Source organism: Nicrophorus vespilloides, unplaced genomic scaffold (genome assembly GCF_001412225.1).
Source record: "Nicrophorus vespilloides isolate i.1.1-1 unplaced genomic scaffold, Nicve_v1.0, whole genome shotgun sequence".
Classification (NCBI taxonomy): domain Eukaryota; kingdom Metazoa; phylum Arthropoda; class Insecta; order Coleoptera; family Silphidae; genus Nicrophorus; species Nicrophorus vespilloides.
Genome location: NW_017096457.1, coordinates 336,107 through 357,369, shown reverse-complemented (window position 1 = coordinate 357,369; position 21,263 = coordinate 336,107). Strand labels below are relative to the sequence as shown.

General features: G+C 31.4%; 1 protein-coding gene across 4 annotated transcripts in view; it reads left to right on the top strand.

The window, feature by feature from the left end:
- The first annotated feature begins 1,952 nt into the window (after window positions 1-1,952).
- The window catches only part of LOC108557057 (serine/threonine-protein phosphatase 4 regulatory subunit 1-like), a 57,254-nt gene continuing 37,943 nt past the window's right edge, over window positions 1,953-21,263 (top strand). For 2 of the 4 annotated variants that reach the window (XM_017913435.1, XM_017913432.1), the window contains exons 1-3: window positions 1,953-2,526; window positions 2,619-2,663; window positions 16,858-16,960. In XM_017913435.1, coding sequence (XP_017768924.1) covers window positions 2,520-2,526; window positions 2,619-2,663; window positions 16,858-16,960 — 155 coding nt within the window. In that variant the 5' untranslated portion in view covers window positions 1,953-2,519. Of the gene's footprint in view, window positions 2,527-2,618; window positions 2,664-2,804; window positions 2,981-10,980; window positions 11,604-16,857; window positions 16,961-21,263 lie in introns of those variants that run through there. The other 2 variants (XM_017913433.1, XM_017913436.1) reach the window with 2 other exon arrangements.

The following is a 21,263-nucleotide window of genomic DNA, read 5'->3' as shown; positions in this document are numbered from 1 at the left end:
ATACATATATATATATTTAAATCAGAGGTAACTCAGAATTTCTATAAGAGAGAGAAAGAGTATATATTTATTTTTCTGCACAGATGCTAAATATACATTTAAATAACTATATGCGACGTGGGAAAGAAAGAAAACGACAGTATTTTCCTCTTAATTTTCTTTTCTTTTTTCCTTCCTTTTTTTTTTAATTAAATGTAGAGTTTTTCTTTACCGTTCTTCTGTATAATTTAGATCTATTATTAAACAAACAAAAAAAAAATGGGAATTGTATAATTGTTTTTAAGAAAGGAAAAATATATATATGATGATTGTTGTTACTTTATTTGTTTCGTTGTCTTCCTTATTCCATCAGCATATTCTGTACACCTAATCGTGATTGCATTTAGTATTAAATTGTTTGGTCGTGAAATTGCCTTCTATTCTATAGATGGATGTTACAAATGAAGTGTTGCAGCTCAGGTTTAAGGTGTGTCGCAATTAACGCCTATTAGAAGCTTGGTAACTATAATTTAAATTCTAATGCGTCTAAACAGTTGTTTACAGAAGGATTACTCACGGTAAGTTTATAGCAGGTGTAAATATCAAGCGATATCATGTTTAAATAAGATTTAAGTTTACATGCATATTATAATTTACGTTTCCATAGATTTCATTAATTTAAAAACTGTTATATAATAAATACGAAAATAGTAGATTCTGTATTTATTCTTCAAAGTGACCATCGACAATAAAGTTAATTATTTTCCAAGAAAACAAATATACTAATTTGATTGCACAAGAAAGCTTTCTAATAAAAACCTTCGCGTTTGCGAAATTATTACCTTTGATTGATTCTTAATTGCATGACATTTTGTTGAATCCTGCTTTATTGAAAGAGGATCTTATCTAGTTAAGATTTCACGCCCATTCTGCATCTCCTTATGTATATTTCATATTGTTGCACCTTGATTCGCTCATCTCTTAGTTTCATTTTAATAATCAAAGCGAGAATTAAAAAAATATATATATATTCACGATGCAATTGTTTCACTTATTAAGGATAGTTTGTATTGTTTTCACATTGTGTTATGTATGTCTAAAAATCTAATCTTTTTAGTAATTTTAAGAATTATTTCTTCAACAAAAGATTTTCACATATTATGTGTATTTTTGAATATATTAACCATCTTCGATTCTCTTTCTCATCTTTGTTTAAAGCGGACTATACATTGCAAATATAATTTGTTTTTGCTGTAAATGCAAAACACAAATGTGTTTTTTATATAAACAAATATTAAAAGTATAAAAAGTCTTCTACCAAGTCCCCGAATTGATACAAGTAATACAAACAAATATAAACTCACTTCATCGTGTGTAAATTGGAAAACAGTTCATAGTGTTAGTGGTCATTCTAGTTGCATCTTAGTGTTGTTCGTGATCACAAAATTTCCAAACTTGTGTTCAGACATGTTATTTGTGATTTTTTTTTTGTGCAAAATTTAACAACACTGGCATGTCTCCGAATAAAAAGCTAAAGAATAGAAATAACCATAGATATGAAAAGCAAAATCGAGATCAAGTTATACATTTTTTCTCCGGCATGGAACGGATTAACGGAATTTACATTGGTTTATATGGGAAAACGTGTTTCACTATACGAGTAAAAATCCGGAAATCCGAATTCATTCATTGATTTGTTTGCTTGAAATACATATTAAAAGAAGCTGGCTTTAGGAAATCCCAAAAGCTTTCAATTGTTTAAGAATATTTCAAAGATATTTATTTTTGGTAAATTTAACGCTGTAACCAACTTAATTTGAATGAGAGGAATATTGTATTTTGGAGTAAACGAATTCCAGGAGATGATTTCATTGATAATCTTTGATTAGTGAGTCCTTGAATGAGTAAACTGAAGTTGGAAGAAATCATGGAAATCAAAATACACGATTGATGCAAACAAGGAAATTCGTAAATGCGCGCCGACAATTGTTGGTGACATGTGTCATTCGTAGGTTGGTACTACAATTGAATGGGTGCAAGCGAGGTGAAGCATTTCACGTACGCAGGGTTGGTGCGTTTATGTGTATAGATTCAAATAGATACAACGAGAAGGGGGTGGAAACAGAGCAATAGACGAAAAGACAAACATAAAGTCGAAACAAGCTAAAGTCAGTCGACGAGAGCATAGTTTTGCTGGTCTAGTACGCGTCTTGCACGGCGTAGAACACGAGAGCAAGAGAGAAGATATACGGAGTCGAGCGTGAAGGAAGGAGACGGAGGAGCCGGTTGTCAGTTGAAGGAACGTATCGTTGTTGGGCATTCACGGACGTACGTACAGTAGAGATACGCACAGTGGCAGCAATTTGTGAGGGAGAGAAGACCAGTCACGTTCCCTATTCTCGCTGTTCTCGTCGTCGCCGCCGCCGTCGCCGTTGTTGTTATTTACTTTTTACTTGTTTTGCTGCGAACCGCCCGAACACCACACGCTGGGCTTGAATCACGTGCCAACATAAAAAGCTATGTTTTGATAGTGCAACAAAATGGCGGGTGAGTTTCCATCGGGATCTCCGCTGGTGTCCAGAAGAGAGCTTCAAACGATGTCCCAAACGCACTCAACTGTCAATTGTTATTTGTTCTAGATATATCGATAGTGCTGAGCAATTGCTTGGATGACTCTGACGAAGGTGAGTACTACCACTCTGGCATCTCTTTTCACCTGTCTCTTTCACTCTCACCTACGTACGACCATCTCCCTTCCACCCGCTGACATTCACCAGTGTGCATTGGCTTTTTGACAGTTCACACACACACATACACACACACACACACGATCACACATGCTGCATATCCCCAGTGGCATGGAGCGACGAGGTTTCGGTGCTTGCCCCCAGTATTTTTAAAACATTGATTTTCGTTCCCCCTCGCGCCCACTGCCACCGCCGTCCCTGTGCGTCGAAAAGCAAAACAATAACAATGTACAACAATTGCATTATGAACTACGGTGAGCTACGTTTTTCTTTCTTCTTCCCCTGTTACATGTTTTGTTGAGAGAGGTTAACCTCTCGGTTTATTGATGTTACCACCAGTCACAGACGTAAATTAAATCGCCGTTGTTTCTCCTGTAAATACTTAATGGCTCACTTGATAACCCTCAACCAAGCCTCAAATAACCTTCAATGGAACTGCACCTAATCCCAACGTTTATCCCCTTGTGGACAATTCATGTGGTAAATCTGAACTAACCTCAAAATGAAATGCAATTGTTATGATTTTACTCAACAAGAGTAAGATTTTCTCTCCACTTAAACTTTAAAGTCTTAATACCTTCTTATAAATACTTAAATACTGAAACCCATGACTGTTATTATCATTACCACATTTACTGTATAAATAATTAAATCACATTATGTTGAAATAGTCACAGGAAATTCTAGAATTATTACAGACAAAACACTTTAGAGACATGTATATGAAATTGGCAGTCTTTGAGGACCCACATGGGGTTGCCAAATTTTTATTTTTATTTGCTCTGATGAAAACAAACTTAATGTTATTATTATGTGCATTATATACATATATATATTTTAAGTCATTCACTCTCTTACATGACCACGTATGCCAAAAAGCTTTAATACAACAATGCTAGACCGAAAAAACCAATCAAGATGAGAACTTTATACCTGTCAAATAAATTAGCTGTTAATGTGCAGTCCCCAAGACTTACCATAGTAAATGTTGCAAGTATAATGTCATTAAATACTAATAATGAATAACTTAATTTAATATTAAATGCAATAGTTAATTATTTGCCTAACTGTCTATTGCTAAACAAACTGTAAATGCAGTAGATACCAAAAAATAATTAATTGCATGTAATGAAAATAATGTATTGGCAGAAATTAAATTAATAGTAATTATATGATGGTCATGCACAGTTATGACCTGCCATATATCACTTACATTAATTATATACAAACTTACAGATTGATTACTAGGTAGGAAGATGTTATTGTTCTTTGTTTTTAACGCGGACATTAAATATTGAATATTTAAAAACGTGCATCTTACCTGTCGTCAAAGCACACGATGTGTGCGTTGAATCAATTTTCTGTTAAGTTCACATAAATTAATTATTAAACCCGTATCATTCGTATAGTTGTCATGTCAAATATCCGAACATTCCACCCTCATTCCTGTATGTTATACCATCATAGAAAACTTTTATTACTTTTAAGTACATTAATTCTTAAATAGAGCATAAATAGTATTATTATCAGTAATTGTTATACTAAATAATCAATAAGTTATGTGATTATAGAGGAAGCTTACATAGCAATTTTTAAATGAATAATTTGTAATGTACAAAATGTCAAACATAAAATCGTTTCTTTTATTATAGAAATACTTGAAATTATTACTTAAAATCAGGACAACTATTTATACATACAACAGCACAATTTATTATATGAAAAATAGTTCATGTTTTACAGTGGACAGTTTAATTTAAGCTATTTATTATTCGCAACTCTTGGACAAGTTTGCAGCACGTAAAACTTTAATATTAGTTAAACTAGTTTAAGAGAAACAACTTCCTCGGTGAATTAATTGTAACTATTTCCAAGTGGAATAAGGTCAAATCTTTAGTTAAAAGGACGAACAATTTACTTCTACAGTTTTGATAATAATTTTAACATAACTACACTGTTAGTATTGAAACGTTTCATATTATCAAATAAGTTAACTGATAATGTGTTTGTGTTTTAATCGAGTTTATTTTTATATTTCCTAAATATATCATTATGAAAATATCAAGTAGTAAGTTCTTGTTTTATCATGGTAGTCTTTGCTCATGAATTTAGACTGGAATTGTTTCGTACATGTTAGATTACTTATTAATCCTTGTTTAGGAATTTGATATACTATATCAAATTTTTCGAGTATGTTACAAAAAGTTCTTTGAATGTCATGAATCACTCATCATTTTCATAACAAAATAAATAAGTAAACAGCTTTTCGATTAAAGCACTCTTTGAGTTGGTTAATCAATTTGCGATGAGTCAGTTTTAAAATTAATAAGAACTGTTTCGATAATATTATTTTTAGTAATTTGTGCAGGTTTGCGCATCTTAGTGCTTGACTTCCGAGGATAGTTGTGATTATTTTTCTTCGTAATGACTCAAAGCAGGACATGCATGCACGTGAGTCAAGTTTTTGAATCTCCTCGAGAGTTGCGTGCTTCACTTGGTCCACGGAATATTTTCGGAATGATTCATCGGCCACTTTCCATTGGGCCACCCTAGGGGTGAATGAAACGAGTCAGCTTGAATTCCACAGATCTGAAATCAAATCTACAGATTGAAACTTATAAAATGTTCTTATTTGTATCTATTATTCTATTGAATGTTGTTTATATTACATGGAAATGTAAAGAAATAGCAAGAAATTTATAAACTAATTACAAAATAACTACGTGTTTCATAGACTAAAGGTCGAAGATGAAAATGCATTGTTTAAATTACGTGTTTTATGTACACGATTTTCAATGTAAACATTTACGTATCAAAATCAGTCATACTTGTATTTTGTGACTATAAATATTTACTTCCTTATTAATATTTTCATTTCAAATAGTTAGGAGATTTTAACGTTTTATTTCTTATAAATACATTGAAATGCTACAATAGGCTATAATAACATATATATTTACATCGAAGGTCTTTGAATGTAAGAAATAGAAAGAACATATGTGAAACTGAAATAGCTCTCAATGTCGTCTGAAAAATCTATTTTCTATATATACTTTTGATCTTAGATTTAAAAAATAGTACCGAATGTACTACTGATATATCAAATGAAATGGTTGAAAAGTAATTGTTGCAATAAATCAAATGGTAATGGTTACGAAACGTTTTGAACAAAAACAATTATTTAAATGTACAAATGAAGTGAATTTCCTCTATGAATATTATATAGAGTAGTTCTAAGTATAATTCCATGCATGTTACGTTTCTGCAATGCGTTTGTTATTTAATAGTTATGCAGCCGGAAGCGTGGGCGTATTTAATTTTTGCAAATATAAAATGCTGCACGTACGATATGTGTGTGTATGTTTCTATATTATATTGTGTGTGTGCGAAAGAAAGGCTTCAGGATTCATTGTTTTCGCGTTCGAAATCGCAGTTGGAAATCCGCTTTCAACTGAACTTTGGAGTGCGCCAGGTAAATGAAGAATATCGCGATAACCATAAAACCGTGCATGCACATATAAAATATAGTAATGATCTTATGTGGTGGATTTGATGGAAACGCCAGGTCACAATAACTGGTGAGACCGGAGAGAAAAATGTGAACGTTCGCAACAACAAAGTCATAATACTGAGTTGATGTTTTCTTATATAAATGCAAAGGGAAGTGCATGTGTGTGTTTGTGTGAGTGTTTATTATTAAACACAGCTTGTTTTTGAACGTTTACAAGAATTGCAATTAAACATTTCACCTATTATTTTTACGTTATCGTTGAGGAAAACGAGATATGAAATGTTTATTTCTTTGTTGTGTTTTAACATTCTATTAAACGTGAAAACAATGGATTTTTGTTACTTAATTAACATGAAACCATACATTTAAATACGTTATTTAGTGCATCTCACTAAAATATTTGGTCGTAAAGCAACTAAAGTCGTGATTATAAATATAAAACACAAGTTTAATTTACAAAAATTTAGTAATTATTTCCTCATTTTCGGATTTACTCAAGACAAGCTTCGCAATTTACTAAACTTAACGTTTTGAAGCTGTAATATTTGTGTAACAATGTTACCACATTGTTTAAAAAAATATAATTTAGCTTTTTATGAATCACTAACAGAATAAATCACGATATTTTGAGTCAGCTATGATTCAAGTCTAAACCAAAATAATAGTTTGTTTCTTTTGTATTTGTAATAAGTGCACGTTATATAGAACGTTTCCGTTACCGTTTTTAATTTGATTATTATACTCAAATATAAATGTGAGTCAAGTTTTTTTTAATTTGAGTGCATATTATTTTTTTTTTGCAATGATTCATTTAAATTCAATAGAAATTTTAATACATTAATAGTGTTGAGAAATCATATTACAAGGTGTTTCCTATTTTCCATATAAAGCTTTAGACTTAATGAAGTTTTGATCTATTAAATCTCAATGCTTTTCATCAGTATGAGTAATTTAAAGTTTGTATTTTGCTACATTTAAACCACAGTTTACAGTGTAAAATAATCATGTTACAAAGTGTTTCCTATTTTCCATATAAAGCCTAAGCGATAATCTCTTTATAACTTCCTTCAGTTCTTGATGCAGGTATTAAAGCACTTATTGCGAGGATGATCCGCGACTTTTTTTTAACGACCGCCTGATAAATTAATGGAACAATTTGCGAAGACTTTTAAAAACAATTTATATCTATTACATTTTCAGTTCGAGCAAAGTATAATGTTTTTATTTTCATAATGCTTTTATCAAAATTAAACGTGTCATGGCGGTTGATTTATCGTTAAGCAGCTTAAATTCTCCCGTTTACAGATTACAGTAATATCATAAGGGACGAAGTTATTGATTACCAGATTATTTGTTAATTACCGCAATTAATATTTCGTTAACATTCTTACAACTCTGAACGAAATAATCTATATTTGATTGATCGAAGATAAATAAATATGATGGTTCGCAATTTTAGTTCAGAAAATTATATTAGTTATTAATGTAATGTTTCTTTGAACTTTAGTTACATAATTTTCATTAGTCTTAGATTATGTCAACAAAGATTGACAGGTGGGTAAACAATGTGCAAATAAATTGAACATATATTTTTAGCTATTAGTAATTATATATCGAGATTATGTGGATTATGGCAGGATTAATTATTTTGATACGTGTATAATGGAACCGTTGCGTTTATTACATTTATTCGTTTTATATTTGCTATAATCTAGTTTTATATATGGAATATGAATGATGTAAAATCGAAGTTGGTGTTTAACCAATATTATTTATTGTTCTGAAATCACCGTTTGTTTGTCTTTTATTACCCTTTAAAAATATTATTTTAATGTTAACATACGAATATTCAAAATTTTAAAACGTAATGATTTATATAATTAAATATATTTGAAACTAGAACTTTTAACTAGTGCAATTTTAACATTAAATATGTGTGCTAAATTTGATTATGAGTGTGAACTAATGTTTTTAGTATGATAATGATTTAAAAAAATATGATTCTTGTACAAAGCTGGTATAACTGTAATGGTGATTTATTACATTCTCAATTCGTAAATTGAATATTCCTTATTGACAGCTATTAATACACTGTATACTTTGTTTAAATTAAATTTGATTATGCTGTCATTATCTGATTGTCACTTTAAATCGGTGCCTTCATCTGATAGATTTGTATAGACAACGTACTTAGTATGATAAATGGTAATTAGCAATAATTGGCGAGGGTCATAGAAGTATTACTAATCGCCAATTAAATAAGATCGCGTATTTATACGTTGGAACCATGCAATGCAAACATACATAATAGTGCAATTAGTACGTGTAAGAAACAAGTAAATGAAACTGGGACCGTTATAAAATAATAGCGAAAATAATTGCTTTAATCAAAGTTAATAAACGTGACGGGGGACAGGACAGTGCTGTTGCATTCCAACAATAGATAGATTTTTTCTAGATAAATTTAGATTTTCGAAATTGGCGCTGCATCTCTCGGTTCTCTCTGCTAACATCAATGGCCATTTGTGCGGATGTACACAAGATGCGCTTTGGAAGCCATGACGTCCATTGACCCATGGAAGAGGTAGCTAAGAATGCACCTGGGATATTAAAATTATTGGCTAACGCTAGATTAACTAACGTTAACGGACGGTGGACCCCGTAGCGCATAGACCAAATACCTCGGATAGTTCATTGCATCACGTGCGGTTCGGGACCGTTCGATAATTATTGGTTTACGTAACGAGAGATGGTGATACAGAGAGATAGGTGGACGGTAGACGTACACTAAACGCTCAATTAGAAAAGCCTAACGAGTCAATTACCACTCGAGGATTTCGGTATTACCAAAATGATTCGGCCCGTCGTTGACTCTCGATTTTCGTTCTATTCAGGCGAGTTGATTCATAAATACTAGTTTCTATAATACACTACTTGGTCATCGCTTTTATTTAGTACGTTAAATTGTCTGGTTTAAATTTAGTTTTTTTTGGCAAATTGTTGAAAGAAACGAAGCAGCATCGCTTGTTGACTTTGTTATTAAATTATGTGAATTTTTCACCGATTTCTTTTAATTTTTTTGTAATAATGATTATTTTTCTTATTAATACTATTTAATTTTGTTTGCGGATGGAAATCTGGAGTGTTTTTGGAGGATTAGCATATAAATTGCGTTTCATTATCGCTTAAAAACGGATGTTTGAGCGGGACCCGTCCTGTACATTTTAATAGGCGGCTCGGAGATGGTGGAAAACGCAATGGCGAACAAAACGGGATGACTGGCGGTGATGGCTTGGCCTAGACGTAGAATGAGGATGAGTGGCTGAGGAGGAAGAGGAGGTTGTGCAACCGGGGCGCGGTGGCGGCATGCGGGGTGCCAACATCTATCTCGCGCCGGAAGTGACACCCCGCTTTATCTGTCAGACACATGAACAGCATCACAACATTATATATTACAACTGTGTACAACCCATATCAACATACACTAATTTCCCACAAAAATACCAATGCCCACTATGTAAATTGCTCTCACCTGGTGGCTGTTACATTCCAAAATCTCTTCTCTCGCTTAAGAGCCACGCCTATTATGTATCTCTCAGTTTGTTCTACATTCAAGACGTGTTTTTGAAAATCTATTCATTTTTAAAATATTATTTAACTACTCAGAGTATTAAAGAATATTTGTAAATTTTATAAAATTACTAATATTCATACATAATTTAAATTAATTTACACCTCGAATTGATCAATTATTTCAGAATGTGCGTTTCACTTATACTTGTATAAATTAGTTAAAAATGAATAATCCGATATATCGTTATATTCTATTATCATGATGATATTATTTAAAAAAAAAATATTAAAAAAACTTGCACACATTGTTAAAACTGTTTCATAAAATTTTGTATATTCTTATGATGGTAAAAATATTAATTATTTGAGATATTGATGTTAATTAGTAAATCATTAGATTATTATAGAAGTCTGTGCAAAAAATATATTAATGATTATTCAAACAGAAATACGAGTGTTAGATTTGTATTTGTGTAACTGCGGTTAGTTGATTGTTACATCTTTATTTTGAAGAGGGTAGGCGTCATGTTTCGCAATTGATTTAACTCACTTTTATTATAGTCGTTTTAGACTTAAATTAATGATGATCGGTTTATTATATTAAATTATATTATAGGAACTTCGTTTTTTTCACAGATTTGAGGAAAATTGTCACCGTTTACTTATTAATGTAAACGATTAAACTACATTATTATTCATTATACGTAATTGAATTATATATTCATTGTATTGTGATATTAGTCTAAATTTTTTAAATTACTTAATCGTTGATAGTTGTTAATATAATATTAATTACTTTTATTTTCTGATTTATTTATTTTTAATCTTTCATCTGAATAATGTTGAACTTTATGGAAAGAATAAGTGCAAGAAATATTAATGGTCATTGCGTTTTTACCTTTCAATAGAATTAGATATATTTTTAATGAGTGTTTAAACAATTTCAAGTAATTAATTACTAGATAGATATTAAATTAAAATTGTTATGTTTTATTATACATTTACGGAATTTTAATGTTTAATCTCGTTAATGCTTCTTTTGTGTTCATGTAATACTGTTTTCATGAGAAGATTGAATTTGAGAACATAAAAAAGAATAACTGATTATCGCTGAGCACATATTGCGAGAAACGATTTGGTCGTTACGTCTTTATCTTGAAGAGGGTGGGCGGCATGTTGCGCAATCGATTTAGATTTAATCGCAGAAGCTATCGGTCTGTAATGCAATCACAATCAATCGGTTTTGGGTTTGATGTCTCCGAGAGGAGCGAGGAAGAGGTGGATTGCAGCAGGATGTGTGCATATGCCGTGTAGTAGTAAGCCGTCCTCATCTTGAGGGAGTCTTGTTAATTTTTGATGGTGTAGAGCCGAATCTGCGGTTCACCACGCCCGCGTACGCACACTCCTATTGATTCCTCGCGACGCTCGACGACGTCGGTCCAGAGAGGTGGCGCCCCCGCGGCGCGCGCGGCGCCTTCGCGAACGCCCGTCTTTCCACACCCGTCGCCGCCGCCGTCTACCGTCCGCACGACTATCCCCAAAGTCCGGAACCGCCGCGTCGCACCGCCAATACTCGCATAACAACAGTGCGTCGCACGACCGGTAATCGTAATATGGAAAAAATGAGAGAAACAAATAAAGAGGGAAAAGGAAATGAGAAGAAAGAAAGGAAAAGAAAGAGAAAAAAAACGCGGCGTCGCGACGTCCGAGCCCCAACTTCCGGCGAGAATCAGGGAACTTCCAGAGTCCAAGTCCGAGGAGTGTCGGCGAGGTTCGGTCGCGCCCCTAACACGGTAATTAGACAATATTTCCTTCAACAAAAGTAATAAAACCTAAAAGGCGAAACCAAACAAAACACCCACCACCATGCAGCTTTAAGCCGACCACCCTCCGCCCACGCACACACCATGCTTTCTACGGAAACCCTACACGAAATTAGGTGAATAATAAAAACTGCCCCCAATTCACAGACGCAACGGAATTATGCCAATCGCGTTTAATAGTTTATTCTTTGAATCTTGCATGGATGAACGACGTGCGTGGGATTGTTTTGTTTTTTTTTTGTATGTTTGGAGATTTGGGTGTACCCAGCACCCTGCGATAGGTCGACCTCCTCCTGTAAGTATCGATTTGCGTCTTCTTACTCGTCTCCTTACATCCCGACAGTGCATCCGCGGATTAAACTATTTCAATTTTCCAACCACCAAACCCCCCTGCGTCGTGGAGTTCTGATCTAATTTGCATCTTAATTGGTAATCTTGCTCTTCGGCTGCAGCTGCATATTGTTCGAGCCTAGTAATTATTTCGGGTGGCGGTGGCGGGTATATTGAACTTTCGATGCCGGGAGATGAGGGTGGAGAGGTGCCGGCGGGTGCGTGTGCCGCATGAATGTAGTCGTAGTGAAGTAAGCAAGCAACTTAGGTATTCGTTTCATTCTTCACTTTTGCGGTTTTTGTATAATCGCGATCCTGCGGAATTTATTATTCGCACGCTACTAGCGCGTTCCGTTTGTTTTCCTACTTCCTCCTGTTCTCCTCTTCGTCTTCTTTTATTTTTTGTTGCTGTTGCGCTGGCGGCGTGGATCGTCGCCGTTGTAGGTGGTTGTAAAAATGCTTCTGAATGATGGAGTAACCAGTGCGGTTGTATGTAGTATAGTACTACTCATTATACTAATGATTGAAGGAGCTTAGAGTGCAAGTTGTAGGTGGTGACGAATCTGGCGCGACCGGCGGGCGTGGTGTGAATGGCGCGTTTGAATGACGGAGACCTACTACGACTCCGGCATTGATCCACCTATATGGATGGTGTGTTTTGTGTCGTGCATGCACCCCCTTGCTTGCTTGCTTGCTTATGATCCTCTTCTCTCTCGGCTCGGTCTCGCGGATTCTTTACCTTTCAACCCTTCGCATGCACCAATCATTAGCGATTCGCGACCCGCCCCTTTTTCGTGCATGTTTCACATGTGGGACATAAATCAAAGACTCGAGGGCGGTTTCCATTCGCATTCACCGTTTACCCCGTTCGTAAGAGTATTCTTCTATTTAACGTCCTATATTATTTACAAACTATAATTAAGGGCGGAAAGACTACGGTCAATAGCTCATTGTATATATGTTTTCATGTATGCGATAAATTATTATTATTCTATTATTTATAAACAATGAATACATTATTTAGCTAATGACATATTTTCTTTCATGATTGTATGTAATTATCTTGAGTATTTGTAAAGTTTTTCGACTAATAAAGTTCCAATTATTATTTATTTACTAAAAGTATAAAATTCAAATGAAATCACTTTATACATTATTTCTTGTTATCTGAAAATAATATAGATTTAAAGATCTCATTAAATATTATATTCTATTGCGGAAAGACTGCGGTCAATAGCCCTTTTGTATGTTGTTATACAATTAATTTTATTGACTGATACAATAATATTTCATTCATTTGTAAGTGATTCTTCAATACTTAAATTTTCATAAATTCTCCAATTACTTTTCAATGAATTTATAAAGATAATTTTGATTGTTTTATTAACGTATTGGTGGTTATTTTATAAGAGAATATTCTAACAGCACAAATTCAAAGCATTCTATTAACAATTTCGATTTTAGCACATAACAGTAAGATATGTTACCACATGGTAGTAAATTCAAGCAATTTGCTGAATGCGTTCAAATCTAATGGATTGTGCTAATAATATTGTAAGAAATAAAGCAAATTGCAATATCTCCAAATTCAATTGCATGTATTTCCATTGAAATGAACTCCCACGTGGCAAGTGTTCATAAATTCCAGTTACTACTATAATCAAGTATTGGCCGCGAATTATACCGTATAACAGTAAAGCTTTGATGTATTTTCATGATTTATCTAGACTTAAATATTAGCTTCACGCGTTTTCATTCAATTTACCTAATAATACATTGCATTAATGATTCAAATGCCTTATTTTACTCTTCTATAAACTAGAAGCACATATTTTGCTTAAATAGATTCGATTGTTATTTATGATCTTAACACTACATTCAATTATTAAATTATCAATTTTCTAAGAGTGTCCGTATTTCAATTTTATTATTCACTTTCGATACCAAATTATTACAGTTTACTACTTTCATGATTTACCTTAAAGATGATATCATTCAAATACTTCATTTTACTTTTACACAAACTATTCGCACATTTCTCATTTACTTTCGTTTTTTTACTTCTCAGAACGTTTTACACATTTCATTAGCCATGTACAAATATGTGTTTTGCAACTCAATTAATTCTAATTAAATATTCAATTTGCAACTTCTTATTTATCGTCGATTAATCATAACATTATAAGCAGCGCTGACCGAGGACAACCATTTGGTACCTAATAGAATGTTGTAATTTCATCACCCAAAAAAAGCAAGACATTCGTACATTCATGTACAAATATGTATTACATTTATAGTGTATTAACATTTCCCTACAGCTATTATTTCAGTATTATGTGAAAGTATAATATTTATAAATTCCTCCAGTATCAACAACAAAATGGTAACATTTTCCTATATTAACTAATTATATTTATGGTATACACATAAATAAATACGTAAAATATATAATAATTATTCAAATACGTCCAATTAAACGAAACACATGAACCAATGATCCAATTAATTGAAATATAATAGCAGAGCAATCATATTGCGTTATTTAATTAACGCTTTATTAATATTCCATTATGCAATTACCGATTCATATTATTATAAAATAAGTGTATTTTACATTGTTATATTATATAAATAGAAATTATGTTGGTGGATCGAATAAATGTATAGCTTAAACATTTATGTGATGACTTTAGAGCTTATTTTTCGAACTTGTTTCTTGTGAGTGAGAACACTTTGCTGAACTTAACTTTAAGATGTTCATTCTTCGCTTAGTTTTCGGCTTTCAAGGATAATCTTCTAATACACCTGGATGTTCTCATATATTTGACTTTATCTTTTAAAATGAAATATTTTATATATCAATATTAAACGTAAAATCTTTTAAATATATTTTAAAACCTTTTGAGAAACTAACAATATTACCATCTTATAAAATTCATTTTTATACTTATTCTTATTCCAGCAATACCTCCAATAGTGCCGGTAATCGGTTCTCCAATATCTCTTTGACCGTACTGACTTTAAAACTGCACAAAATGAGACTTAAAAATATGTTAGAATCTATTTTTAAATACAGAAAGATCTGTAAATTTTACTTTGTTTTCAAATTTTCAAACCGCACTATAATGAATCCGCACTGATCGAAGCCGCATTATGCGAGTTATTGCTATATATCGATAGAAAACACTAAAGAAATTTCAATTTTGAACTAATAAATTGCTTTTATTTATAATGAGGTTTACAAAATAATGATTATAATGAATTTATTAATTAGGGTAAACAATACACATTTCAACTTAAGTACACACTATCAGTAAAAATGTAATAATATTATTTTTATATTTATATACTTATAAGTTATAATTGTAAGGTACTTTTTAATTTAATTTTTTGGACATGTTTTTTTAATGCTATTAAATGCATGGAAATGCAGTTTGCGCTATCAGCGACGTCGATCCGATTAATTTCCTGTGGTAAATATGATGAACGCACAATTTCGCTACAAAGGCCCAAAAAAAAATCAATTTAATATTTTAATGAATTTCATTTTCGTACGTGTAATTTTATAATTAATAAGGAAATGGCTTTCATGTCAACATAATTTTAATAAAAAAAAATACGTACACTCTTTATAATCGTTTTTATACGTTTTTAATTACATCAAAATGAAAGGTGTTTTCGTTATATTTAGGTATTTGTGCATTCGACCTGACTTTAGTGTTAATAAGAAAATTGAAGTATTGAGATCATAAAATTATTGATTTCCTGTCTCTTAATTTGTTTGTATATTGAAAATAATCTCAATATTTAATTAGAAAAAATAGCGAAAATTTAGTTAAAAATGTTTGATTTTAACGGAATCAATCAGCCAAAGTTTTAGTATTAATTAAAATTTTCTTCTAAAATAATTCTCATTAACAGTAGTAAGAACAAATTTATCTTTATATATATATTTTTTTTTAATTTCTGAAATATTTAATAAATGATTTTATGAATTAATGTAGTTTTTCAGTTAAATAACTCATATGAATTTATAAATTATAAAATTATGCAAGATTATTTTGGTTAGGTGTAAATAGATTGAAATTGGAGCTTTTAAAAGAAATAATGTATAGTGAATTAGGTGACTGCATATCTTATGTTTTGAAATGTACGTAAATTATGTAATTCGCTTGGTACAACAACAAAACGCGTTTTTTTTTTCTTTTTCAAATTAAATTTAGAAGCACTCTAGTTGGCAACTCTAGAATTATTCTAGACAAACACTCACACACATATTCATACGAAATATTTAGTGAAACACATTCGATGGTGATGCCAAAACAATATCATCCCAAAGAAAGGAGATTAGGTTTCGTGCACCAAACGGAAAATACTTTATTTTTAAACCTAGTGACACATCCAATACCCACAACCACATTCACGCACTCTAATAACGTAGACGGGAAAACGCAATTATTTCATTCAAAAATAAAATAAAAACTTCTTTTATGAAATGTATGTGTTTCTTTATTTTTTACATGTAAACAAGTATTAGGAGGAAATGCTTTTGTTTACTAAATGCGCTTTTTTTTTATTAAGTACTGCATTTAATAATAAATGGGCAAACAGAAGCGGCGATATTAAACTAAATTTAATCTACTATAAATTGTGCATTCGCATGCGACTAATAAATGCACTAATGATAATGGTAACTAATGATTCGCATTTCGATCCGTTATGAATACGAATCCACGAAGCATCATCCATTTACATTACGAAACCTTATCTGCTTCCACCTTCAATATTGATTTTAAGATACACTTTTTTCTCCTTCTCTTTGAACTTTCTTGTCTTGTGGATTATTGGAATGAAAACAAAAGTTATATAACTTCTTCTTTTTTTTTTATTACAGGAGTGTACGAACAAGGTGATCCATCAGCGGGTGACGTCGCGGATAATACGCCACCATTGGAGCACGTCAAGAAATATGCCGAATCAGAAAATGTATACACCAGGTAGGAAATTTTCCGTTTATCTGATTGCATGGAAATGTACATTTTTTTTTTGTTTGTTATTATTTTGTTTCCATTTCGAGTGGCGCATTTTTTCCGTTCCATTAATAAATGGTATTAATTTTTGCGTGATATCAATCGAAAAAAAATAATAAATAAAGCAAAAAATCCATTGCTTATGCGAGGTATTACGTAACGCGCGGTTCGTATTGCGTATTTGTTTTATGATCGAAACTGTGTAAAGGGTAGTAGGTTATTTTTTTTTGTTTGTTTTCGAGGTTGAAATGGAAAAAGATCGTGTGTGTTTGCATAAGGTGCGAAGTTTTTTTTAGGAGTTTTGCGTGCTTTTCGTTCGGCATTCACGAAACGTGAGAGGAGAGCCGCCATCTTGATTTTGTTTGCCATTTTACGCGGCGTGTTGCTTAGCATCCGTTGTTACAGTCTTACGAATCGTAGCATCTCCAACACAACTCATCTTTCTTATTGCAAAAAAACTTTTTACAAAATATTTACAGTCTTCTTATTTTAGTTACAATCATTAATTTCAATTAATTAGTTTAATAATGTTCAAAAATTGATCTTTCAAGAGCATTTTTACTAAATCGCTAAAGTTCGAACATCTTAATTAAAGAAAATAACTCAAAATTATATATCCAAAATTAATTGCATATTAATTTCAACTATGTTTGTAGTTATTTATTACTTTGTGACAAATATGTTAAATTAATTATTAGTTATTTATTTCTAAAATTGATGTGCTTTTTGTAATCAAATAATTATTATTTAATTATGAAAGACAATTATTACTTAATATAATTAATGCTAATCTTGCTATATTTTATTGAAATAGTCTTTTGTTATAAAATATTTATATAAATTAAATTCATTGTATGCATTTTGTAAAATCTATTATGAAACAACATTCTATAAATTAATTGGCCATTATCAATGAATGGAATTTACTAACCTGTGGCATCTTTTCTATAAACGATTTTGTAAATTTAATGGTCTGAGCGCTTCAGTCGTTTTGTGAGGCAGTTATCCAATAAGTTAAGTGCTACTTCATTTATATGTGACTCTAATTTCTCTTTTTATATATTAGATAAACTCCTAATTTCCTCTTCAGCATTTGAACTGGGATCGTTTAATTGTTTCGATGTTTTCATCACAGTTTAAAAACTTCATTGAAAGCCAGCATAAACTTGTAATTCCACATTATTATACATTTTTTTTTATCAAATATCATTCATTAATATCTGCAAATATTAAAATTTAACATTGCCATTAATTCTTCTTTATTTGTTTTTTTGTTTTTGTAATTATCTACTTAATTCGTGCATATAATATGCATTTATATTCATTATTATAGTTGCAAATATATAATAAGTAATAATTGGATCTACTTCAAATTTAACATTTCAATCGTACAAATGTGTAATAATTTACTTTACTTTTGAAGTTATTATTTCTTTACATTCTTGTACTTTATTTGCAGCGTGTCTGTTGACATTATCTGCAATATATGCAAATAGATTTTAAGTGCCAATAAAAGGTTTTACTGCCACTACTTACAGTTTTTGTTTGCATAACTTGTAACTGTATTATAAATACTGAAATTTATATTAACTTTCATATTCTAATGTTACCTTCTATTATTATATTACAAAAACTAATGACTTCAATCAGATTTATTAAAATTTTCTTACCACATGAGAAAACTCAATTGTTTTCTAATGAAGTCTGAAGAGTTGATGAATATTCATTGAGAAACGACTAATTGTATCTCAATATTGGGAAATTAAATACAATAATTTATTTTTTAATGGTTCTATTTGCTCCAAATGTTTCATATATTTGCTTGATATCCTTCACGAAACGTATTGTGCAATTGACGATGTTTGTATTACAGGTCTAATTAAATTTATCGTCCGATAAGTTTATTTTGATCGCGGCAGCTATTTCGGTGGTATTGTTTGAAAATGGCGCCAGTAGCGCGACAAAGGTCAAGACCTACGTATTATATTTGGTTATTACAATTCTCGATCCCTCATTGACGTCGACCATATAATATTTGTTTACATGTTTTAATACGCAGGGATAATAAAGGATACAAAGATCTCGTTACTATACTAATATTTTGCATCTGCTTTGTCTGCATATAAACGAATTAATGATGTAATCTAATAATAGGAAATGATCAGGATTCTTGATAACTCCTCGTCTCATATCATTTATTGACGTTCGATTCGTCGAAGAGCAAATTATGATTGACGCGTAAAACATTGCTGCAATCCAATTAAAATCAATTAATAATCTATGGCGTTTAAAATTAACACATACGTTTTTTATCAGTGCCAAGACCATTTCTTTTTGTGAGCGAACGTATCGATCTGTGCTGGAGGAGAAAGCCGGATGTTTGATACGGCATTTCATGTTATTTATTTACGAAATGGAAGAGTGCATTTAATGACTACGAAATTAATTATAGAAACTGCCTAGATTTCATGAAAAACACATCATATTTTCAATAAACATCAACATATTTATAAATGCAATTTTACCATATTCACAAACAATTTGATCATTTCTATTTCTTGTCTACATTTATTTACAGAATAACAATATTTTTAACTTTCCAAGTCCTACAACATATTAAATAATTTTACAAACCACCCAGATTGAAAAAAAAGTAATTTATTCCTATACAATTTTTTTTAATCTTCATTTAAATAACCACACCTTCAACAGATGGACAGAAGAACAATGATTAATTAATTCCCAATTAAGGAAATCAAGGCAAAAGGTAAACCGCTTCCATTTTTTGTTTGAGATCTTATAAAATCTTAACAAAAAAAAGGAATCTGGTTGTCAACGATACATCGAGCGTTATAAAATACTGTTGGTCATCTCGAATTCAACGAAACGCGGGATTTTTTTTTTCACTCTTCTCTCACTAATTATGTAACACACATAGCAAATTAATTTAATTCTATGATTGCGAGAATGACGTAAAAGAAATGGCAGTTCAATTCATTCATCGACCATTTGTCACCGGTGACGCCTCACGTCTTCTGTTATAATTGCATTCTTTTTCAATGGTGAATCACGTAATGAATACAAATCAAGTATAATAGCGTATTTAAATTGCGCAGGTACATTAAGTTCGCATTAAAATGTTTCTTTTTTTTTGCTTCGATTTCAATTGATGATGTTGTTTGGAAATTTAGACGTAATTAGATCGTTGCAAATATGAACAATTTAATTGTTAATATTGTATGATCTTTAATGATTTTATATAAACATATTTTCTGTACTTCATTCTATAATTTATGTTATATAATACATATATTAATGAATCACCAATAATGAAATAATTATGATGTCAAAAATTAAATCTTACTGTTAAGTTCAAGTAGTTTCCAATAGAGGGCACTTATGACATCGTGGACATTCAAATGAATGGAGTTCCACAGATGGAAACTACGTCAATTCAGCTTTGTTGCAATTGATTTTTTTATGGCCGTTACATCATTGTTTGTCATTACTCAATGCAGCAGATACCATTTATCAATTAATGCTCTCCAAACAAAATAGCAGCAGATCGATTCTCTTCTTTCGCAAAACAACTCTTGCATTTCCAAAGTTTTGTATACAATGTCGATGATTCATTGATAACGAAATGATTTCTGGAATTTGCTGAAATCGCATGAAAACAAATAAATATATTTTATCGCATAGTAACGCGGATGGAAATTTATGAATGAGTTATTGATTTGACCTGTTGTGTGAGCCCTTTCACATTATTACTCAATGACTTTTTAAAGTGTTTGACGATATTCAGACTAATAAAATATTTTGAAATTTTACACATTTATGTTTAATAGAAACAAATATTTTCGAAATAACATCAGATAGGGGAAATTTAATTATAAATGTAGTGAAACTTCACCACAGACAACAAAATTTTATTTTCAAATTTGCTTCTTCCGTTGTTAGAATGTAGTTAACTTCTATTTGAAACTGGTTTTGTTTAAAAATAGTTCAGGATTTCGACCAGACAGTTGCGTGGCCAAGTGCTAAAATGTTATTTATTCAAATTTGAGTCGTCGAAGATGACGTCTTTCCGTCATTATTTACTTGAATTTATTGCGTTCAACAATGATGACGGCCGGGAAGTTTTCAATCTTGTGATGCAAACATGTTTACGAGCGAAGTGAGCAAATGTATCGTCCTCCGCGAAGAGCATTTAAAAGAGAAGAATAGTCCAAAAAGATGAAAATGCGAGCAAGGATCGAAATATTTTATC